Source organism: Mustela erminea, chromosome 10, assembly GCF_009829155.1.
Source record: "Mustela erminea isolate mMusErm1 chromosome 10, mMusErm1.Pri, whole genome shotgun sequence".
Taxonomy (NCBI): domain Eukaryota; kingdom Metazoa; phylum Chordata; class Mammalia; order Carnivora; family Mustelidae; genus Mustela; species Mustela erminea.
The window spans coordinates 68,066,081-68,084,510 of NC_045623.1; the positions used below are offsets into that span (position 1 = coordinate 68,066,081).

At 36.6% G+C, this 18,430-nt stretch overlaps 1 protein-coding gene across 4 annotated transcripts in view; it reads right to left on the reverse strand.

The window, feature by feature from the left end:
• The window catches only part of ZFYVE9 (zinc finger FYVE-type containing 9), a 195,222-nt gene that overhangs the window by 20,114 nt on the left and 156,678 nt on the right, over positions 1-18,430 (reverse strand). For 3 of the 4 annotated variants that reach the window (XM_032303362.1, XM_032303360.1, XM_032303361.1), the window contains one exon: positions 16,972-17,076. In XM_032303362.1, coding sequence (XP_032159253.1) covers positions 16,972-17,076 — 105 coding nt within the window. Of the gene's footprint in view, positions 1-11,583; positions 11,587-16,971; positions 17,077-18,430 lie in introns of all 4 variants that reach the window. The other variant, XM_032303363.1, reaches the window with a different exon arrangement.

Here is an 18,430-nt window from a genome sequence, read left to right on the forward strand (position 1 = left end):
TAAATAATGCTGCTATAAATATAAGGGTGCATGTACACCTTTGAATTCATGTTTTTGTATTGATTGGGTAAATACCTAGTACTGCAATTGCTGGGTCAGAGGGTAGTTCTAATTTTAACTTTCTTTTTTAAGATTTATTTATTTGAGAGAGACAGAGAGTGCTCATGTGTGAGTGGGAGAGAGGCAAAGGGAGAGGGAGAATCTCCAGCAAACTCCCCACTTAGCACAGAGCCTGAAGAAGAGCTAAATTCCACAACCCTGGGATCGTGACTTCAGCCAAAATCAAGATTCAAACGCTTAATCAACTGAGCCACCCAGGCACCATATCTATTTTTAACTTTTTGAGGAACTTCCAGACTGTTTTACACATTGGCTGTACCAGTTTGGATTCCCACCAATGATGCATTAGTGTTCCTTTTTCTCCAAATCCTCACCAACACCCGATGTTCCTGTGTTGCTGACTTGAACCATTCTAACAGGTGTGAGGTGGTATCTCATTGTTTCCCTGATGGTAAATGATGACGAACATCTTTTCATGTGCCTGTTGGCCATCTGGATGTCTTACTTAAAGAAATGTCTATTCATGTCTTCTGCCCATTTTAATTAGATTATTTGTTTTTTGGGTGTTCAATTTGATAATTTCTTTATATATTTTGGATATTAACTCTTTACTGGAATAAATCATTTGCAAAAATCTTCTCCCATTCTACAGGTTGCCTTTTAGTTTTGTTGATTGTTTACTTTGTTGTGCTGAAGCTTTTTATTTTGATGCATTCCCAATAGTTTATTTTTGCTTTTGTTTCCCTTGTCTCCATGGACATATCTAGAAAAAAGTTGCCCTTTGCCCATTTTTTAATGGGACTGTCTTGTTGTTGAGTCACAAGAATTCTTTATATCTTCTAGATATCAGACCCTTGTCAGATGTATGATTTGCAAATATTTTCTCCCATGTGTAGGCTGTCTTTTCACTTTCTTGTTAATGTCTTTGAATGAAAAAAATTTTTAATTTTTATTAAGTCCAATCTATTTTTTCTTTTGTTACTTGTCCCATTGTAAATTATCTGAGAATCCATTGCCAAATCCAAAGTTAAGAAGTTACCATCATGATTTATTTTTTTTTTCAAAGAGCTCCATCATTTTAGCTCTTATATTTAGGCCACCGATGCATTTTCATTTTTAAGATTTTATTTAATTTGTCAGAGAGAGAGAAAAAAAGCTCACAAGCAGGGGGAGCAGCAGACAGAGGGAGAATAGCCTCCCTGCTGAGCAGGAGCCCAATGCAGGACTGGATCCCAGGACCCCAGGATCATGACCTGAGTCGAAGGCAGATGTTTAACCAACTGAGCCACCCAGATGTCCCCACTGATCCATTTTCAATTAAGTTTGATATATGGCAAGTAGGGGTACAATTTCATTCTTTTACATGTGGAAATCCAGTTGTCCTAGCACTGTTTGTTGAAGGCTATTCCTTCACCATTAAATGGTCTTGGCCCCCTTGTCAGAATCAACTGACCATAAATGTATGGATTTATTTCTGGATTCTTAAATCTATTCCATACCAGTACCACACTATTTTGTTAACTGTAGTCTTGCAGTAAGTTTTGAGAATGGGAAGGATGACTCCTCCAATTTTGTTCTTATACAAGATTATTTTGGCTTTGGAGACACTTGCAATTCCAAAAGAACTTGAGTACTGGCTTCTTCTTTTCTAGGGAAAAAAAAGGCTACTGGAGTTTTGATAGGGCTTGCACTGGATCCGAAGATCCACTCTGAATGATATGTCTTCCCATTTATTTAGGTTTTCTTCATTTCTTTCAGCAATGTTTTGTAGTTTTTAAAGTATAAGTCTTTTACTTTCTTGGTTAAATTTATTCCTAGATAGTATATCAATACAATTCTAAGATATCATGATCTCCTGGCTTTATTTTGTTTTGTTTATAACTCTCGAAAAGTTAATGTTTTAGTGTTTTAATATATTACTACATCACCAGAGGCATCCAAATAATAACTGAATATTCCTCTCACACTGATATTTATCAACCTCACTAATTCAAACCACTTCTGTCAGGGTTTCCCAAAGATTACTTTTAAGTAAATTTTCTGCAAACACGGTAAGTCAGCAGAAGAGTCCTATTTAGCAAAGTCAACTGATAGACTAATTTAGGTTATCATTTGCAGTTTATATTTGTATCACATGAAGAACTGCTATAATCACATATAATTTTTAATTAACATATAATATATTCTCTGCCCCAGGTAATTTTTTTTTTTAAGTAAACTCTATCCCCAACCACAAGGCTCAAACACATGATCCCAAGATCAAGAGTTGAATGCTCTACTGTCTGAGCACATCAGGCAACCCCATACACAGCAATTTAAAGAATGTTAAAAAATAAAAAAATTAAAAATAAAAATAAATAAATTTAAAGAATGTTAGATCATTTCTTCTAAATCATTAGGCTAAAGTGGTTTCTAACTTTGTCTACACTAAGCAGATTAATATTCTCAATTCAGACATTCTAAATAAATTAGCTAGCTTCTAAGAAATAATTTCCCCAGATGTCAATTTCAAGCCCAATGAGATAAACAAACTTCATACTTCTTTATAAATGAGCACTTTTACCTTCTTAAAATCACGTGCATATATACCAAGAGTTTCCCAGATATGCAAAGGACTTTGCTGACCATAAAATAAAGTTACTTTTGTCATATGATGATACAAATATGCAACTTTCTAGTTGTGCTATTTCTCTGCTCTATTGATTCAAACTCTGTAATATCTCCTCTATCTATTCCTATTTTCCCCAGAGTTCAAGATATAACTACCTCTTGGGGCGCCTGGGTGGCTCAGTGGGTTAAAGCCTCTGCTTTCAGCTCAGGTCATGAACCCAGGGTCCTGGGATCAAGCCCCGCATTGGGCTCTCTGCTTGGCAGGGAGCCTGTTTCCCTTCTTCTCTCTCTGCCTGCCTCTCTGCCTACTTGTGATCTCTGTCTGCCAAATGAATAAATAAAAATTAAAAGAAAAAAAAGATATAACTACCTCTTTTCTTCTGGACAATAAGGTTTTTCTGTAGTCATTCTCTGTCAGTTCTGATTCATTTCACACAATGTTTCCATATTTACCAAAGCACAACGCTGATCATGTCAATCTTTTCTACCCTGTCCTCTGCTCAAAATAACTAGCTTCCCATGCTCTTACTCCAAACCAGCTTTCCTGTCTTGCTTCCCTTCCTACCATATCCTTATTTGCAGGACTACTTCTTGATGTGCTACCATTTCCCATCTCTGAGCTCTTTAGCCTTCCCTTTCATCCTCCGTATCCAAGCACCTAAAAACTCTACCCCCCAAAACAAGGCCTAGTAAAAATACCAATTCCTGCATGCAGTCTTCTTGAATTCCCAGACACCAGTATGACTGCTTCCTTCTTTGAACTGCCATAGCACACTGTACTTCTTAAATCATCAACATTCAGCTTTGGATTATGATTAAGAATAAGAATTCAAGCCAGACTGCCTGTATTACTGGGCTTTGCTATTAACTCTATGTGCCTTTGGGCAAGTTACTTAATTTTCCGTGTCTGTTTCCTCCTCTGTAGAGGTGATAATAAAAGTAACTATTTCATACAGTTACGAGGATTAAATAAATAAATATTTATAAAGTGCTTAGAATAGCACCAAGAACACAGTAAGTACTGATGATGTGTTTGCACTAAAATTTGTAGACCTGTTTCCTCTACTCTGCTTATAAAATTGTAAAGCAACCTAAAAATCAGTAGCAAGTAATTCAACCAAGTACCTCTTACAAGATAATGGGATTCAGACCCTTCCTAAAAACTGGGGAATTAGTGCAAATGACATACCAGTAAAAGGCAAGGAAACAATTGCTGTGACAACAGTATGTGCAAAATAGTTAGCATCCATGGAAGGTCAACCTTGAGCCAGGAACTGAGCTAAATGCTACTCAGGTCTTATCTCAAAAGGCTATTTTAGCATATCAAGTGAAGGTACAGAACCTTTTTCTTCCTGTGTTTCCCATCCAGAGTCCAGCCATCCCCGAAGATTATAACTGTTAAAATCCAGTTAAAAGAATACAATTCTAGGAATGATTGTGTCGAGGAATGTATGAAGAGTTAAACATGTAATCCATCTCCGAATTAACATGCCACATGCTTCAAATTCCTGAATCTCATGTTAAAAGGACAGTTTATTTAATCTTCTGATTTAAAGTGGAAAGGAATTATATGCACAGAAGTTCCAAAGACCCTGAGGAATAGCTACAATTTCTATATACTGTGTAAGGCTTGGCACAGAGCCTTGTTTACAGTAGGTGCTCAATAAATATTTGCTGAATATACTAATTAGTTAATACTAATTCGTTATACTAATTAGTTAACCATATTAAATAGGGATGGATTTGGAGGGTTTGTCTTAATCATGTTGTTAGCATGATTTAAAAAATTTTTTTTGGTTCATATATAATTGCAGTGTCACATAGATTAGGTACCTAGTAAGTTTTAACAATTTAATTCTATAAACATTTATCAAGTGATTGACAATGACTTCAGGTAGAAAGATACTGCAGGGACATGGAAAATTTATGAAAGCTCTGTACCAGAGATAAAATGAAGAAAGAAAGATCTCTGCCCTCAAGGGACTCAAAATTCAGAGCATAAGGGGTTTCATACTCATCAGCTATACAAGATACATGAATAAAGAAAGCTAGGAAAACAGAGGAAAGAAAGAATGATACTGTCTGGGGAATGGAGAATCTAGGAAGGATTCCTAAAAGGTAAAACATTTGAATTGGCTATGAATTTGGATAAAGAGAAAATCAAGAGTGAAGGGAAAGAAATGGAACTGAGAAAAGAACACTGAGTTGAGTAATGATGGAATAGAGAAGAATATCCTTGCCTGGAGATATTCTGGAACAATATAAACATCTTTCCCATCAGCTGGAGTTCACCTGTGTCCTGAAGCTAGCACCCATCTTCAAGTCCTCTGGTACATTCCCTCTAAACCTACTTTGTGGAGGACTATTATCATGAGTGGATGTTGTACTTTGTCAAATGCTTTTTCTACATCTACTGAAGTGATCATATGGTTATCCTTTCTCTTGTTGATGTGATATATCACACTGATCGATTTGTGAATATTGAACCACATTTGCACCCCCCCCCGGAATAAATCCTACTTGATCGTGGTGAATAATTTTTGTTTGGTGAATAATTTTTTTAATCTATTGTTGAATTTGCGACTCCTTTCATTCTTTTGAAAAGAGGACTATCAGCTCCTCCTCCCCTAAGAGAAAAGAAATGTATTCTTTGAAAGCCAGAAAATAAAACATTCCTCAGGACAGATTTTAGGGCCATCTGTTCTTGCTAGTGCTACAATGAACCTATGAAATCATGATTTTGTAAGTTCACATTTCTCTTAAGAATATGTGTAGCCTTGAATTAAAATAAACCAAAGCTCCTATTTCAGTATCACAGAGTAGGAAGGAATCTGAAGAGGCCATCCAGCCTAAATTATACTAGATGGGGAATTGTACAGACATATAATTTCACAGAGTCTTGCATTATATCACAACCAACATAAATTTCTCTATTCTTTGGTACCTGAGTAAAGGATTAACAAAACTTTGAGACTTCAGATTTTGACATTAGGCTAATTCTTTGGCTCTATTCCCAAAGCAACCTGATAATAGGTTGAATGCACACTATATTAAAAAAACAAAACAAAACCTGATTTTTTACAATTATACTTAAAATTGACAAAACATACATATTTAAAATGTACAGTCTGATGAATTTTGACATGTGTATACCCCCATAAAAACAGCATTTGAAATCACTCTCTACTCTGCTCCATTGGTCTGTATGTATGCATTTACAGCAAAATAATACCATCTTGATTACTCTACCTTTTAAATAACATCAGGTTATTATTAAATAACATCAGGTTATTAACATCAGGTAGCACAAGTACTTGAATTATCTTCTTTTTTCAAAGTTGTTTTGGCTAGGGGCATTTGGGTGGCTCAGTCAGTTAAGCATCTGCCTTCAGTTCAGGTCATGATCCCAGGGTCCTGCAACTAAGCCCTACATCAGGCTCCCTGCTAAGCAGGAGGTCTGCTTCTCCCTCTTCCTCTGACCCTTCACTGCCCCCCCAACTTCGCTCATGCTCTCGCTGTCAAATAATAAATTTTGTTTTTAAAGTTGTTTTAGGGGTGCCTGGGTGGCTCAATGGGTTAGGCCTCTGCTTTCAGCTCAGGTCATGAACTCAGGGCCCTGGGATCGAGCCCCATATCCAGCTCTCTGCTCAGCAGAGAGCCTGCTTCCCCCATCTCTCTCTGCCTGCCTCTCTGCCTACTTGGGATCTCTGTCAAATAAATAAATAAAAATATTTTTAAAAAGTTGTTTTAGCTATTCTCTGTTCCTTGTATCTCCATATAAATGTTAAAATCAGCACCTCAATTTGAAACAACAGCAGCAGTAACAACAACAAAACCCTGCTGGCATTTTGACTGGGATTGTGTTGAAGCTACAGCTCAATCTGGGGACAACCAACATCTCAACAAGACTGAATCTTCCAATCCATAAACACAGTATCCCTCTTCACTTATTTGGGTCTCCTTTCTTTATTTTTTTAAGATTTTATTTATTTGCGAGAGAGAAAGAGAGAAGGAGGGGGATGGGGGGAGAGAGAATCTAAAGCAGACTCCACACTGAGCACAGAGCCCAATGTGGGGCTCAATCTCATGATCCATGGGCTCATGACCTGAGCTGAAGTCAAGTCAGAGGCTTAACTGAAGTCAAGTCAGAGGCTTAAGCTGAAGTCAAGTCAGAGGCTTGACTGAACCACTCAGGTGCCCCATAAATTCTAATTTCTGAATGTTTTTTATTAGTGTACAGAAATATGACTGATTTTTACACAAGGATCTTGCTAAATTCACTTATTAGATCTGGTAGCCCTTTTGTAGAGAGAGAGAGAGTAGGATTTCTTACATAGTAAACAATCATGTTATCTGTGAAGAAAAACAATCTTTTTTCCAGTCTATATTCATCTTATTTTATCTTCTTGTTAATTTCGTCTATTCTCGTCTTATTACATTGGCTAGAAGCTCCACTGAAATGGTGAATAGAAATAAGAGTTGACATCCTCTCCTTGTTCTTAAATAGTAAAGCATTTATTCTGTCACCATTTGATATACTAATCGTAGGTTTTTCGTAGGTGTGTTTATTAAGTTGTAGAAGTTCTCTTCTACTGTTGGACTGCCAAGATATATATACACACACATACACATTTTGAATGAAAGTAGAATTTTGTCAAATCCTTTTTCTCCATCATGTGATTCACCTTTTTACATCCTGCTAATATGGTGAGTTACAGATTGATTTTTTTTTTTTTAAAGATTTTATTTATTTATTTGACAGAGAGAAATCACAAGTAGATGGAGAGGCAGGCAGAGAGAGAGAGAGGGAAGCAGGCTCTCTGCCGAGCAGAGAGCCCGATGCGGGACCCGATCCCAGGACCCTGAGATCATGACCTGAGCCGAAGGCAGCGGCTTAAACCACTGAGCCACCCAGGCGCCCCTACAGATTGATTTTTGAATGTTAAATCAACTTAGTGTTCTTGGAATAAACCCCACTTAGTCATGATGTACCCTATCATTTTGTGTTTTGCTGGACTGTATTTACTAAAAACGTGTTACATATTTATGCAACTATCTTCATGAGGGATACAAGTCTGCAGTTTTCATTTCTTGTAATTTTCCCCCCCTGGTTTTGTTACTAGTGTAATGCTGGTTTTATAGAATGAGATTCCCTCCTCATCTATTTTCTGAGTGTTTTTTTTTCAGAAGTGGTGTTATTTCCTCCTTTGTTGTTTAGTAAAAGTCACAAGGGAAAGCATCTGGACCTGTGCCTTCTTTTTTTTTTTTAAAGATCATTTGAGAGAGAGAGAGAGGGGAAAAGCATGAGTTGGGGGGAGGGGACAGAGGGAGAGTGACGCACACTCCCCACTGAGCATGGAACCAAATGTAGGGCTTAATGCCAAGAACATTAATATGGAACATTAATATAGGAACATTAATATCCTCAGATCATGATCTGAGCTGAAGCTAGACACTTAACTGACTGAGCCACCCAGGAACCCTGGAATCTGTGCTTTTCTTTGTAGGAAGGTTTGTGACAATAAATTCAATTCTTTCATTAAATACAGGGATATTCAATAAATACAGGGAAACTCATGGTATGCTTTCTGAGGTATGATACAAAAGCTTGACATTCAAGGAATTTGTCCATTTTGGCTAAGCTGAACATTTACTGGCACAAATATATTAATAATATACCCTTGTTGCTTATTGTCTACAGGACTGGTATTGACAACCCCCCTTGCACATCTCATAATGGTATTTCGTGTTCTTGATTATCAGTCTTGGGCCATCAGCCCAAACAGTCTGACCAAAAGTCTGTCAATTTTATTGATCTCAAGAACTAGCTTTTGGTTTCATTTTTTTTTTTTTTTAAGATTTTATTTATTTGAGAGAGAGCAAACGAGCACAATCCAAGGAGGGATTGAGGGAGAGGGAGAAGCAGGCTCCCTACTAAGCAGGGAGCCCGATGCAGGGCTTCATCCCAGTGCCCTAGGATCATAACCTGAGCAGAAGGCAGATGCTTAACTGACAGCTATCCAGGCAACCATCGTTTCATTTTTCTTAATTGGGTTTTTGTTTTTGTTTTTGTCTTCTACTTTATGAACTGCTGGTATTGTCTTTATTATTTTCTTTCTTCCATTTACTTTGTATTTTATTCTTCCCTTTCTAATTTCCTAAGGTAGAAGATTAGGTCATTGATTTGAAATGTCTTTTTTCCCCCCTACTATAAAAAGTAATGCTATCAATTTCTCTCTAATCACTGTTTTAGCTGCATCCCACAAATTTTGATATGCCATGTTTTCATTTTCAAACAGCTCAAAATATTTTCTAATTTCCTTTGGCTTTCTTCTTTGACCCATAGATTATTGAAAAGTGTGTATTTTGTTTCCAAATATTTGGGGATTTTTCTAGAGATCTTTCTGATATTGATTTCTAATTTAGTACTATTGTTGTCAGAGACCACATTTTGTATAATTTGGATCATTTTAAATTTATCAGAACTTGTTTTATACCACAGAATATGGCCTATCTTCTAATGTTCTATGTATACTGGAAAAGAATGTGTGCTCTCTGCTGCTTTTGGGTGGAGTGTTCTATAAAAACCACTCAAGTTGAATTGGTTGACAGTGTTGTTAAAGTTTTCTATATTTCTGATTTTCTGTCTACTTCAAACAATTATTAAATCAGGGATATTGAAATCTCCAAATATAGTCATAGATTTGTCTATTTACCCTTATAGTTCTATCATTTCATGCTTCAAGAATTTTGAAGCTCAGTTATTAATGCATAAATGTCTAGGACTGTTACATCCTTTTGATGAACTGATCCCTTAATAATTATGAAATGAAACTTTCTATTCCTGGTAATACTTTTCAATCTGAAATACACTTTGATAGTACTCTTTCCACTCAAGCTTAGCTTTCTTTTGATTAATATTACCATGGTATATCATTTTCCACCCTTTTACATTTAAACTATTTGTCATATTTCAAGTGGTTTTCTTATTCATAGCACAGAGGTAAATCTTGCTTATGCATCCAATTTGACGATCTCTGTCTTTTGAGGATATTTAGACCATTTATATATAACTGATTACTGATATGGTTAGATTTAAATCTAACATCTTGCTATTTATTTTCTACTTGTCCCATCTCCTTTTCTTTTTCTTCTTTTTCAGTCCTTATATGATTCTAGTTTATCTTCTTTATCGGTTCATTAGCTATCCCTCTTTAGTTTTTCTAGTGGTTGCTTTTGGGTTTATATCTTTAACTTATCAGTCTAATTTCAAGTAATATACCATATCCTATGACATTTAAGAACTTTATACCTGTCTACTTCCATCTCCCCTTCCCTGGCTTTTGTGGTATTTTTGTCATGCATTTTATTTCTACATATGTTATAAACTCGATACATTTTATGATTTTTGTTTTAAACAACTGTCTTTTAAAGAGATTTTATATTTACCTGCATATTTACCATTTCTGTTGCTCTATACTCCTATATGAAGATCCAGAGTTCCATTATTTGGTATTCTCCATGAAGGACTTCCTGTAACACTTCTTATAAAATAGGTCTACTGGTAAAAGATTCTTTTGGCTCTTATAGTTCTGAAAAAGCATTTTGCTTTTTGAAACATATTTTTTACTGGGTATAAGTTGATTTTTTTTTCTCAGTATTTTAAAGATTCACTGTACTTTCTTGTGGCTTGAATTGTTTTGATAAGCAGTCTGCTGTTATTCTTATATTTGTTCCTCAGCATATAATGTGGATTTTTTTTTCTCTAGTTGCTTTTAAGATTCTTCTCTTTAGCTCTGGTGTTAAGCGGTTTAATTAAGATGATTATAATGTTCCTAAATGTAGTTCTCATCATGCTTTCTACAACTGGAATTCACTGAGCTTCCTGATACCCTTTATACTTCTAATTTTAAAAATTTCTGATTACTGAGTTTTCAAATATTTGTTATTTACTTACCTCTTGTCTCCTTGAGGACTTCAATTATAGTGCTAGGCCAACTAACATCTCCCACAGTTCAATCATGTGCTGTTCATTTAATTTTTCAGTCTTTTCTTTTTATGTCTCTTTTGGATAGTTTCTATCACTATGCTTTTAAGTTTACTAATTTTTTCTTTGGCAGTGTCTAATCTACCATTAAATTCATACAGCATATTTTTCGTTTCATTGTCATTTTCATTTCTTGAAATCCAATTTGGGTCTTTTGATATTTTCCATATCTGTCTATCCTTAACATGCTCTTTCCTTCATCCTGCTAAGCCTTTCTCTTAAGATTGATAAGTAGGATCAGGGCAAGTTGAACCTATGGATAACTTGTTTTGATAGGAATAATCTGCCCCTAGTTCATTCTAGCCGGTAAGAACACAAACTATGCCTGGCCTGTAGGAATTGTTTTACTTGTATCTTTCCAGTGTTTTTCTCACATACATACACTGATTAGTAGTCAGCTGAAGACACAGTGGGAACCTCCTGTGTATTTCCAGAGTTCTTTTATTTCCAGCAATCTGTTTTGCAAATTCTAGCCATTATGACCTCCCTACATTCTCAACTCTCTCTTCAACTCAGAGAGACCTCAGATTCAGTTTGGGTTTCCCCTACCTGCACTATGGCCTAGAAACAACAGACAGTAAAGTAGGGCAATCACAGAGCTCAATTTCTCTACCCCACTGACCTCTTTCTTTCTTTTTTTACTTACTTCATTTGACATTGCAGCTATTAAAGTGGACCTGTGTGTGAATGTGCCAAAACTGCTATAACAATGTACCACAAAGTGGATGGCTTAAACAACAGAAATGTATTGTCTCACAGTTCTGGAAGGTGAAAGTCCAAAATCAAGATCTTGGCTGAACTGGTTCCATCTGAGGGCTGTAAAAGAAGGATTTGTTCTGGGCTTCTCTCCCTGACTTGTAGGTGACCATCTTCTCCTTAATGTCTCTCTATATCATCTTCCCTTTGTGAGTGTATGGGTCCAAATTTCCCCTTCTTAGAAGGACATCAGTTATACTGGATTAGGGCTCATTCTAACAGCTTTATTTAAATTTGATTACCTCACTAAAGGCCCTAAAGTCATATTGATAATTGTTAAAGGATGTCTATAAAAATTAGTTTAGTATAGTGACTAGGAGTAAGGATACTGGAACCAGACTGCCTAGGTTTGATTATGGCTCCACTACCTGCTCGTTCTATGCCTTAATATCCTCATCTATTAAAAGGAATTAAACATACCAATCTCATAGAGATAGTGTAAAAATACATAGTGCCTGCTACATAGTAAACTTCAATAAATGTTACAACATTAACTTAATATAACTAACAATACATGTTAGTTACTACAATGACCAAAATAATCTCATCATTGTAACATGAGTAGGGTTACCTAAATCAACAGAGAGCTTGAGTGGCCTTGATGAAGGAGATTAGAGAATTTATACAAAAAGACTACTTCATGGGCGCCTGGGTGGCTCAGTGGGTTAAGCCGCTGCCTTCGGCTCAGGTCATGATCTCAGGGTCCTGGGATCGAGTCCCGCATCGGGTTCTCTGCTCCGCGGGGAGCCTGCTTCCTCCTCTCTCTCTCTCTGCCTGCCTCTCTGCCTACTTGTGATCTCTCTGTGTCAAATGAATAAATAAAATCTTTAAAAAAAAAAAAAAAGACTACTTCATTTATTAAATTTTCCATGCTGCCAGAAGAACTGTCTTCTAGCTTTCTAAGCTTAAAATCTTTCCTTAGTGGCCCCCTTTCTCCAGTTTACATATAGTTGCCAAAACTGAGGTTTCTAAAGCTCACTTTCATTAAGTCACTCCTCTGCTTTAGAACCTGTACAATCTATTTACAGATTATCATATTAAAGTCTAGATTCCTTTGCCTGACTTCTGAAGTCCTTTGAAAACCCAGGAGTTTCTTTGCACAGCTTTCTCTCTCAGTCCACTTTAGCCTCTTCCTCACTGGGCAGATTGCTATCTTCTATCCTCCTTTCAAAACATGCCCATCCCTGGTGCTTTTCTGCCTTTTTTCTGCAGGCATCTATCACCCTTTTCTCTTCTCTTTTTTTTTTTTTTTTTTAATTTGACAGAGAGAGATCACAAGCAGGCAGAGAGGCAGGCAGAGAGAGAGAGAAGGAAGCAGGCTCCCGGCCGAGCAGAGAGCCCGATGCGGGGCTCGATCCCAGGACCCTGTGATCATGACCTGAGCCGAAGGCAGCGGCCCAACCCACTGAGCCACCCAGGCGCCCCTCTATCACCCTTTTCACTTGTTATTTTCCACCCTTCTCTTTCTCGTGCCTGAACATCATTCACTGTCCATTTACATTTATATGACATTTACATGAACATTTATAAACCTGTCCTGCATGGAACATGCTGCTCTGGCTGTTAGGGATTCAGGATCAACAGGAAATAAAGGAATACTCCTGACTGCTCCAATTATTAGAGCTCTCCTTTCTCTAAACTTTTAGTAAACCTGCAGTAAGTTTTAGCACTTGTTTTCACATCATTTTAACTATATTAGTTCTCTTTCATGTCTTCATTCAATAGATATTTCTCATGTAATTACTCTTTACTAGGCAGTCTGCTAATGATACAGTGGTAAACAAGACAGACATAGTTCCTCACTGAAATAAGTCTCATAGAGGGGCACCAGGGTGGCTCAGTCAGTTGAGCATCTGCGTTTGACTCAGGTCATGATCCCAGGGTCCTGGGATTGAGCCCTGCATCAGGTTCCCTGCTCAGCGGAGATCCTGCTTCTTCCTCTCCCTCTGCCTGCTGCTCTACCTACTTTTGCTATCTGTCAAACAAATAAATAAAATCTTAAAAAAAAGAAGAAGAAGAAGAAGAAAAAGTCTGGTAGAGAAAACAGACACTAAAGAAGGAAGTACAAATATAATGAACACTACACACACAGTATGTGTAGAATTCTAGAGATGTTTATAACAGGGGAGAGTCATCCTCACTGGGAGTTAACTAAAAACTTATTCATCTAAGCTGACACCTGAAAAATGAGCGAGAGTTAGGCAGGTAATGAACAGGGAAAGTGTGCATCAATAAGGAAATAGCTTTTGCAAAGGCTTTAGAGCAATAGAGAACACAGTCTAGAAAATAAGGAAGACTATAGGTATCAACAAAGAAAAGTAAATAAAAGGAAAAACAATATTATCTTGAGTAAATAATATATAAGAAATTATTTTTTTCAGGGGCGCCTGGGTGGCTCAGTGGGTTAAACCTCTGCCTTCCGCTCAGGTCATGATCTCAGGGTCCTGGGTTTGAGCCCCGCATCAGGCTCTCTGCGGAGAGCCTGCTTCCCCCTCTCTCTGCCTGCCTCTCTGCCTACTTATGATCTCTCTCTGTCAAATAAATAAATAAGATATTTTAAAAAAATTATTTTTTTCAGCTACAAAGTGAAGAATTATTACCAACACAATTTAAATATCCAAGACTGAGAGAGAAACATTGAACTGAGTTGAAATAAACAAACATAAAATAGGAGTTTAAATAAAAACTAAATTAGAAGGGAAGTCAGTCTGCTAAATCAAATAAGGAAAACAAATAATATATAGTTGGTAAACTTTATTGAAAATGAAATATAATAAATAAGAAATACTGTTTTTGAAAAAAGATATCTGAACCTGCACAACCATAAACCTAGGAGACAGATAAAGACAGGTTATATAAATGGCAGTTGTCATAAATGTCCTAGGTCGGTACTGAAATAACTATGGAGGACTCATAGCTTTTTACAGATAGACTTTTATAAACAGATCCAACCCAAGCACCATACTGTAAACACCAAGGATAGCCACGTATATTACCTGCTTGAAGAAGACATCTGATTATCTTACTTCTGGACAATAGGCTCCCAGAAGGCAAGCATCATGTTCTTAACTCATCTTTGTATTTCATATCACAGAGTATATTGAATAAATGTTTGTGAAACAAAAAAACTTTCAAATTTGAGAAATAAATGTGTTTTCAAAGCATATCTCTTTTAAAACTATTTAGGGCATGGGACACTTGGGTGGCTCAGTGGGTTAAGCCTCTGCCTTCGGCTCAGGTCATGGTCTCAGCTCCTGGGGCTCCTGGGCTGGAGCCCCACGTCAGGCTCTCTGCTCAGCAGGGAGCCTGCTTCCCTTTCTCTCTCTGCTTGCCTCTCTGCCTACTTGTGATCTCTCTCTCAAATAAATAAATAAAATTTTAAAAAAAAGACTACTTAGGGCATAAATTATTTAAAAATCATTCATTTTAAAGATTTGACACTACCTAGTCTAGTCTATTACTTATTGATATTCCAAGGTAGGACTATCTAATAGATAAAAACTATTAATTGCATCACAGGAAAAAATAAAGTACACATTCTAGCTACTATTTTTTACTGTCCTGAAAAAAGCTATTGCATTGAAAGCCATGGATAAAACCTTTCTTCGCATAGGTCATTCTCATAAAACTCATTCTCCTGAGTTTATAAATCCAATAAGACATTTACATGATTCTAAGTGAAAGTAAAAATTGAGTATACAATTGAATGATGAATAAGTGGCTGAATGAAGGGGAAAAGAAGAAAGAAGAAAAAAATGAAAAAAAGAGAGGGAAGGAGGTAGTTTACTTTAAACCAAGAAATAGAAGTAATAACTGCAGACTTACCAGCCTTCTAATAAAATAAATTTTGGGACACCTGGGTGGCTCAGTCAGTTAATCCTCTGCCTTTGGCTCCAGTCATGATCCCAGGGTCCTGGGTTGGAGCCTCGCATCCCAATGGGCTCCCTGCTCAGCAGGGAGCCTGCTTCTCCCTCTCTCTGCCTGCTACTTTCCCTGCTTGCATGTGCACAGGCACCAGCTCAAGCACATGCTCTCTTGGGCAAATAAATAAAATCTTTAAAAATAATAATAAAATAAATTTTAACCATTATTATATCAAATTGAGTTTCAAAATAAGATTTTTCTTTTAAACCATATGATTACTATTGGACATTTTACAAACAACTTTAAGAAACTTTTCAATTTAAGCAAGACTTTTTTCTTGCTGTTTACAACAATGTGGATGGACTAGAGGGTGTTATAGCAAGTGAAATAAATCAGAGAAAGACAATTATCATATGATCTCACTGATACGTGGATTTAAGAAACAAAACAAAGAGGGGTGCCTGGGTGGCTCAGTAAGCCTCTGCCTTCGGCTCAGGTCATGATTTCAGGGTCCTTGGAAGAGTCCCGCATTGGGCTCTCTGCTCAGCAGGGAGCCTGCTTCCCTCTCTCTCTGCCTGCCTCTCATCTCTGTCAAATAAATAAATAAAATCTTAAAAAAACAAAAACGAAATAGAGGATCATAGGGGAAGAGGGGAAAAATAAAACAAGATAAAATCAGAGAGGGACACAAATCATTAAGAGACTCTTAATCTTAGGAAACAAAATGAGGGTTGCTGGGGGGATGGGGGTTGAAGGGATGGACATTAAGGAGGGCACGTGATATAATGAGCAATGGGTATTATATGAGACTGATGAATCACTGAACTCCACCTCTGAAACTAGTAATATATTATATGTTAATTAATAGAATTTCAATTTTAAAAAAAGAAAACAAAAAAGAATTACTGACTTTCCACGGAATCAGCACTTTAATAGGTTCAAAACCTGCAACTAAAGTCAGTCACTGTGATCAACTAAAGAATCTTAGGCAGCCACCAAAGAGAAATTCAGAAAGCTGAGAATTCCCAGGACAAAAAGGGTGGAGGACTTTGGCTCCAAATTCGTTGCTTCTAATAACTACATTCTTTTCATAATACTTTTATGAAAAAAAAAAAAGAGGAAAGAGACTTCACAGGGCACATCAGCAAAGAACACTGTTTACTTCATTCTGTAATGTGTATATAGAATGCATTATAGTTACAAAATGGAACCATTCATTAATTCAAAATGCAACCATTTATTTGCTTTTGAAATCTTACTTAAAATTCATTTTGGGAGTTAATGCTTAAATGTTAAGTATTGTCAAAAATAATATATATTCACAGTAAGAGGGAAAAATGGAAAGATCCCACCACTAGTGCTATAAAGTTAATTTTATACCTTAGTTGAAATGCAAATCTGTCACTGATTACCACAGTATCAAAAGCACAATCAATGACACAACTAATGACTAAATAAATCACAAACCTAACATCTTGATTTTGTCATGAAATTCCTCATCACTGATCTAAGTCACATAGCATTATGAACTGATTTCATTATCAATTAAAAAATGAAATTTATATATACTCATATTTTTTCATTTTCATTTGTGTATTTAACAATGAAAAATATGCCTTGGTGATAAATCTTACCTCATTGTATCTGTTGCTGGGAATTTTGATACTGGTTTTCCGAACTTCCATATCAACCACCAAACCTTGAACTACTGGCAATGTATACTGGTAATTTCTGAAGTCCTGGGAAAAAGCAGATTGAAGTGGAATAAAGCATTCACCAATGGCAGGATTTGATTTATAGTAATAAAAGCAGCACAAGCTGGAAAGAATGTGAAAATTAGAAGATACTATTAATTTAAATAATAAGGAAATGTATAATGAAAACTCTAATGTGTATATTCTAGCTCTCTAATTAGATTATAAATTCTCATAAAGAAGTAGACCTGTCTCATATACACCTTATGTACAATATTAAACAAATATCTGAATACTTATTACTCTGTGTTAACTGTCTCCTCCCTCTAGAGTAAGCTCCAAGGGGTAGGGACTCTCACTTGTTTTCTTCTTGTTATATCCCAAATGCCTAGAACAGCCTAGGCACTCAGTGACTATTTGTAGATAAAACATATGCACATGCACTAACCACAACCAGCAAAATGAGCAAGAGTGGTAGGAGTTCTGGTCACAGTGACAGCACAAAGCTAGATTTCATAGGGTTTTGTAGGCCACCATAAGGACCTCTGCCTTTACAGTGAGAAGGTTTTTGACCTATTTTAACAGATCCCTCTTACTTCTCTGTAGAATAGCCGGTAAGGGAACAAGGATAGAAGAAAGGAGATCAAAAAAAAATACAAGAATAATTCAGGTAAGAGACAGTGATAACTTTGACCAAAGTGTTAACAGTTCAAAAGGTGGTGAGAAGTTATCAGATTCTAGATATATTTTGAAGAGGTAACTGACAATATCTGTCACTGGATTGAATGTGGAATGTGGAAAAAAGAGAAGAATCAAAGATGATTCTGAATTAAATGGACGGGACAACTGTAAGACCATACTTCCATTTACTGAGAGGTAGAACATGATGGGAAGGGAAAAGTGGCAAATCAGAAGTCTGCAGAAGAACCAAGAAAGAAAGGTGTCCTAGAAGCTAAGAAAAGAAAATGTATAGATACTGATAAGTTTTTGGATGGAATGGTGTGAAAATTGTCTTCTGACTGCTTCTATTAACTCAGGGAAATTGGGGCTGAGTCATCAGCTGAAAGTGAGAAAAGAAGAGGAGGCACTGGAAATTTGAGAAAACATGAGAAGAGAAATGTGTTATGGAGCAGGAAAGATTGCCACGTCTGAGAGCTTCTTTAATGGTATCGGTCATGAATCTAAAGTGAGACCAGAGAATGGGCTACTCTTTTTGTCTTCATCCACATTCAGGCTTGGACAAAGTTATCAATGAAGGATGAAGTAGATCCATGCAGGTATGGTCAACTGACTTTTTTTTTTTTTTTTAAAGATTTTATTTATTTATTTTAGAGAAAAAGTGTGATGGGGGGAGAAGGGAGGGGAGCGAATCTCTGCATGGCGCCCCATGAGGGGCTTG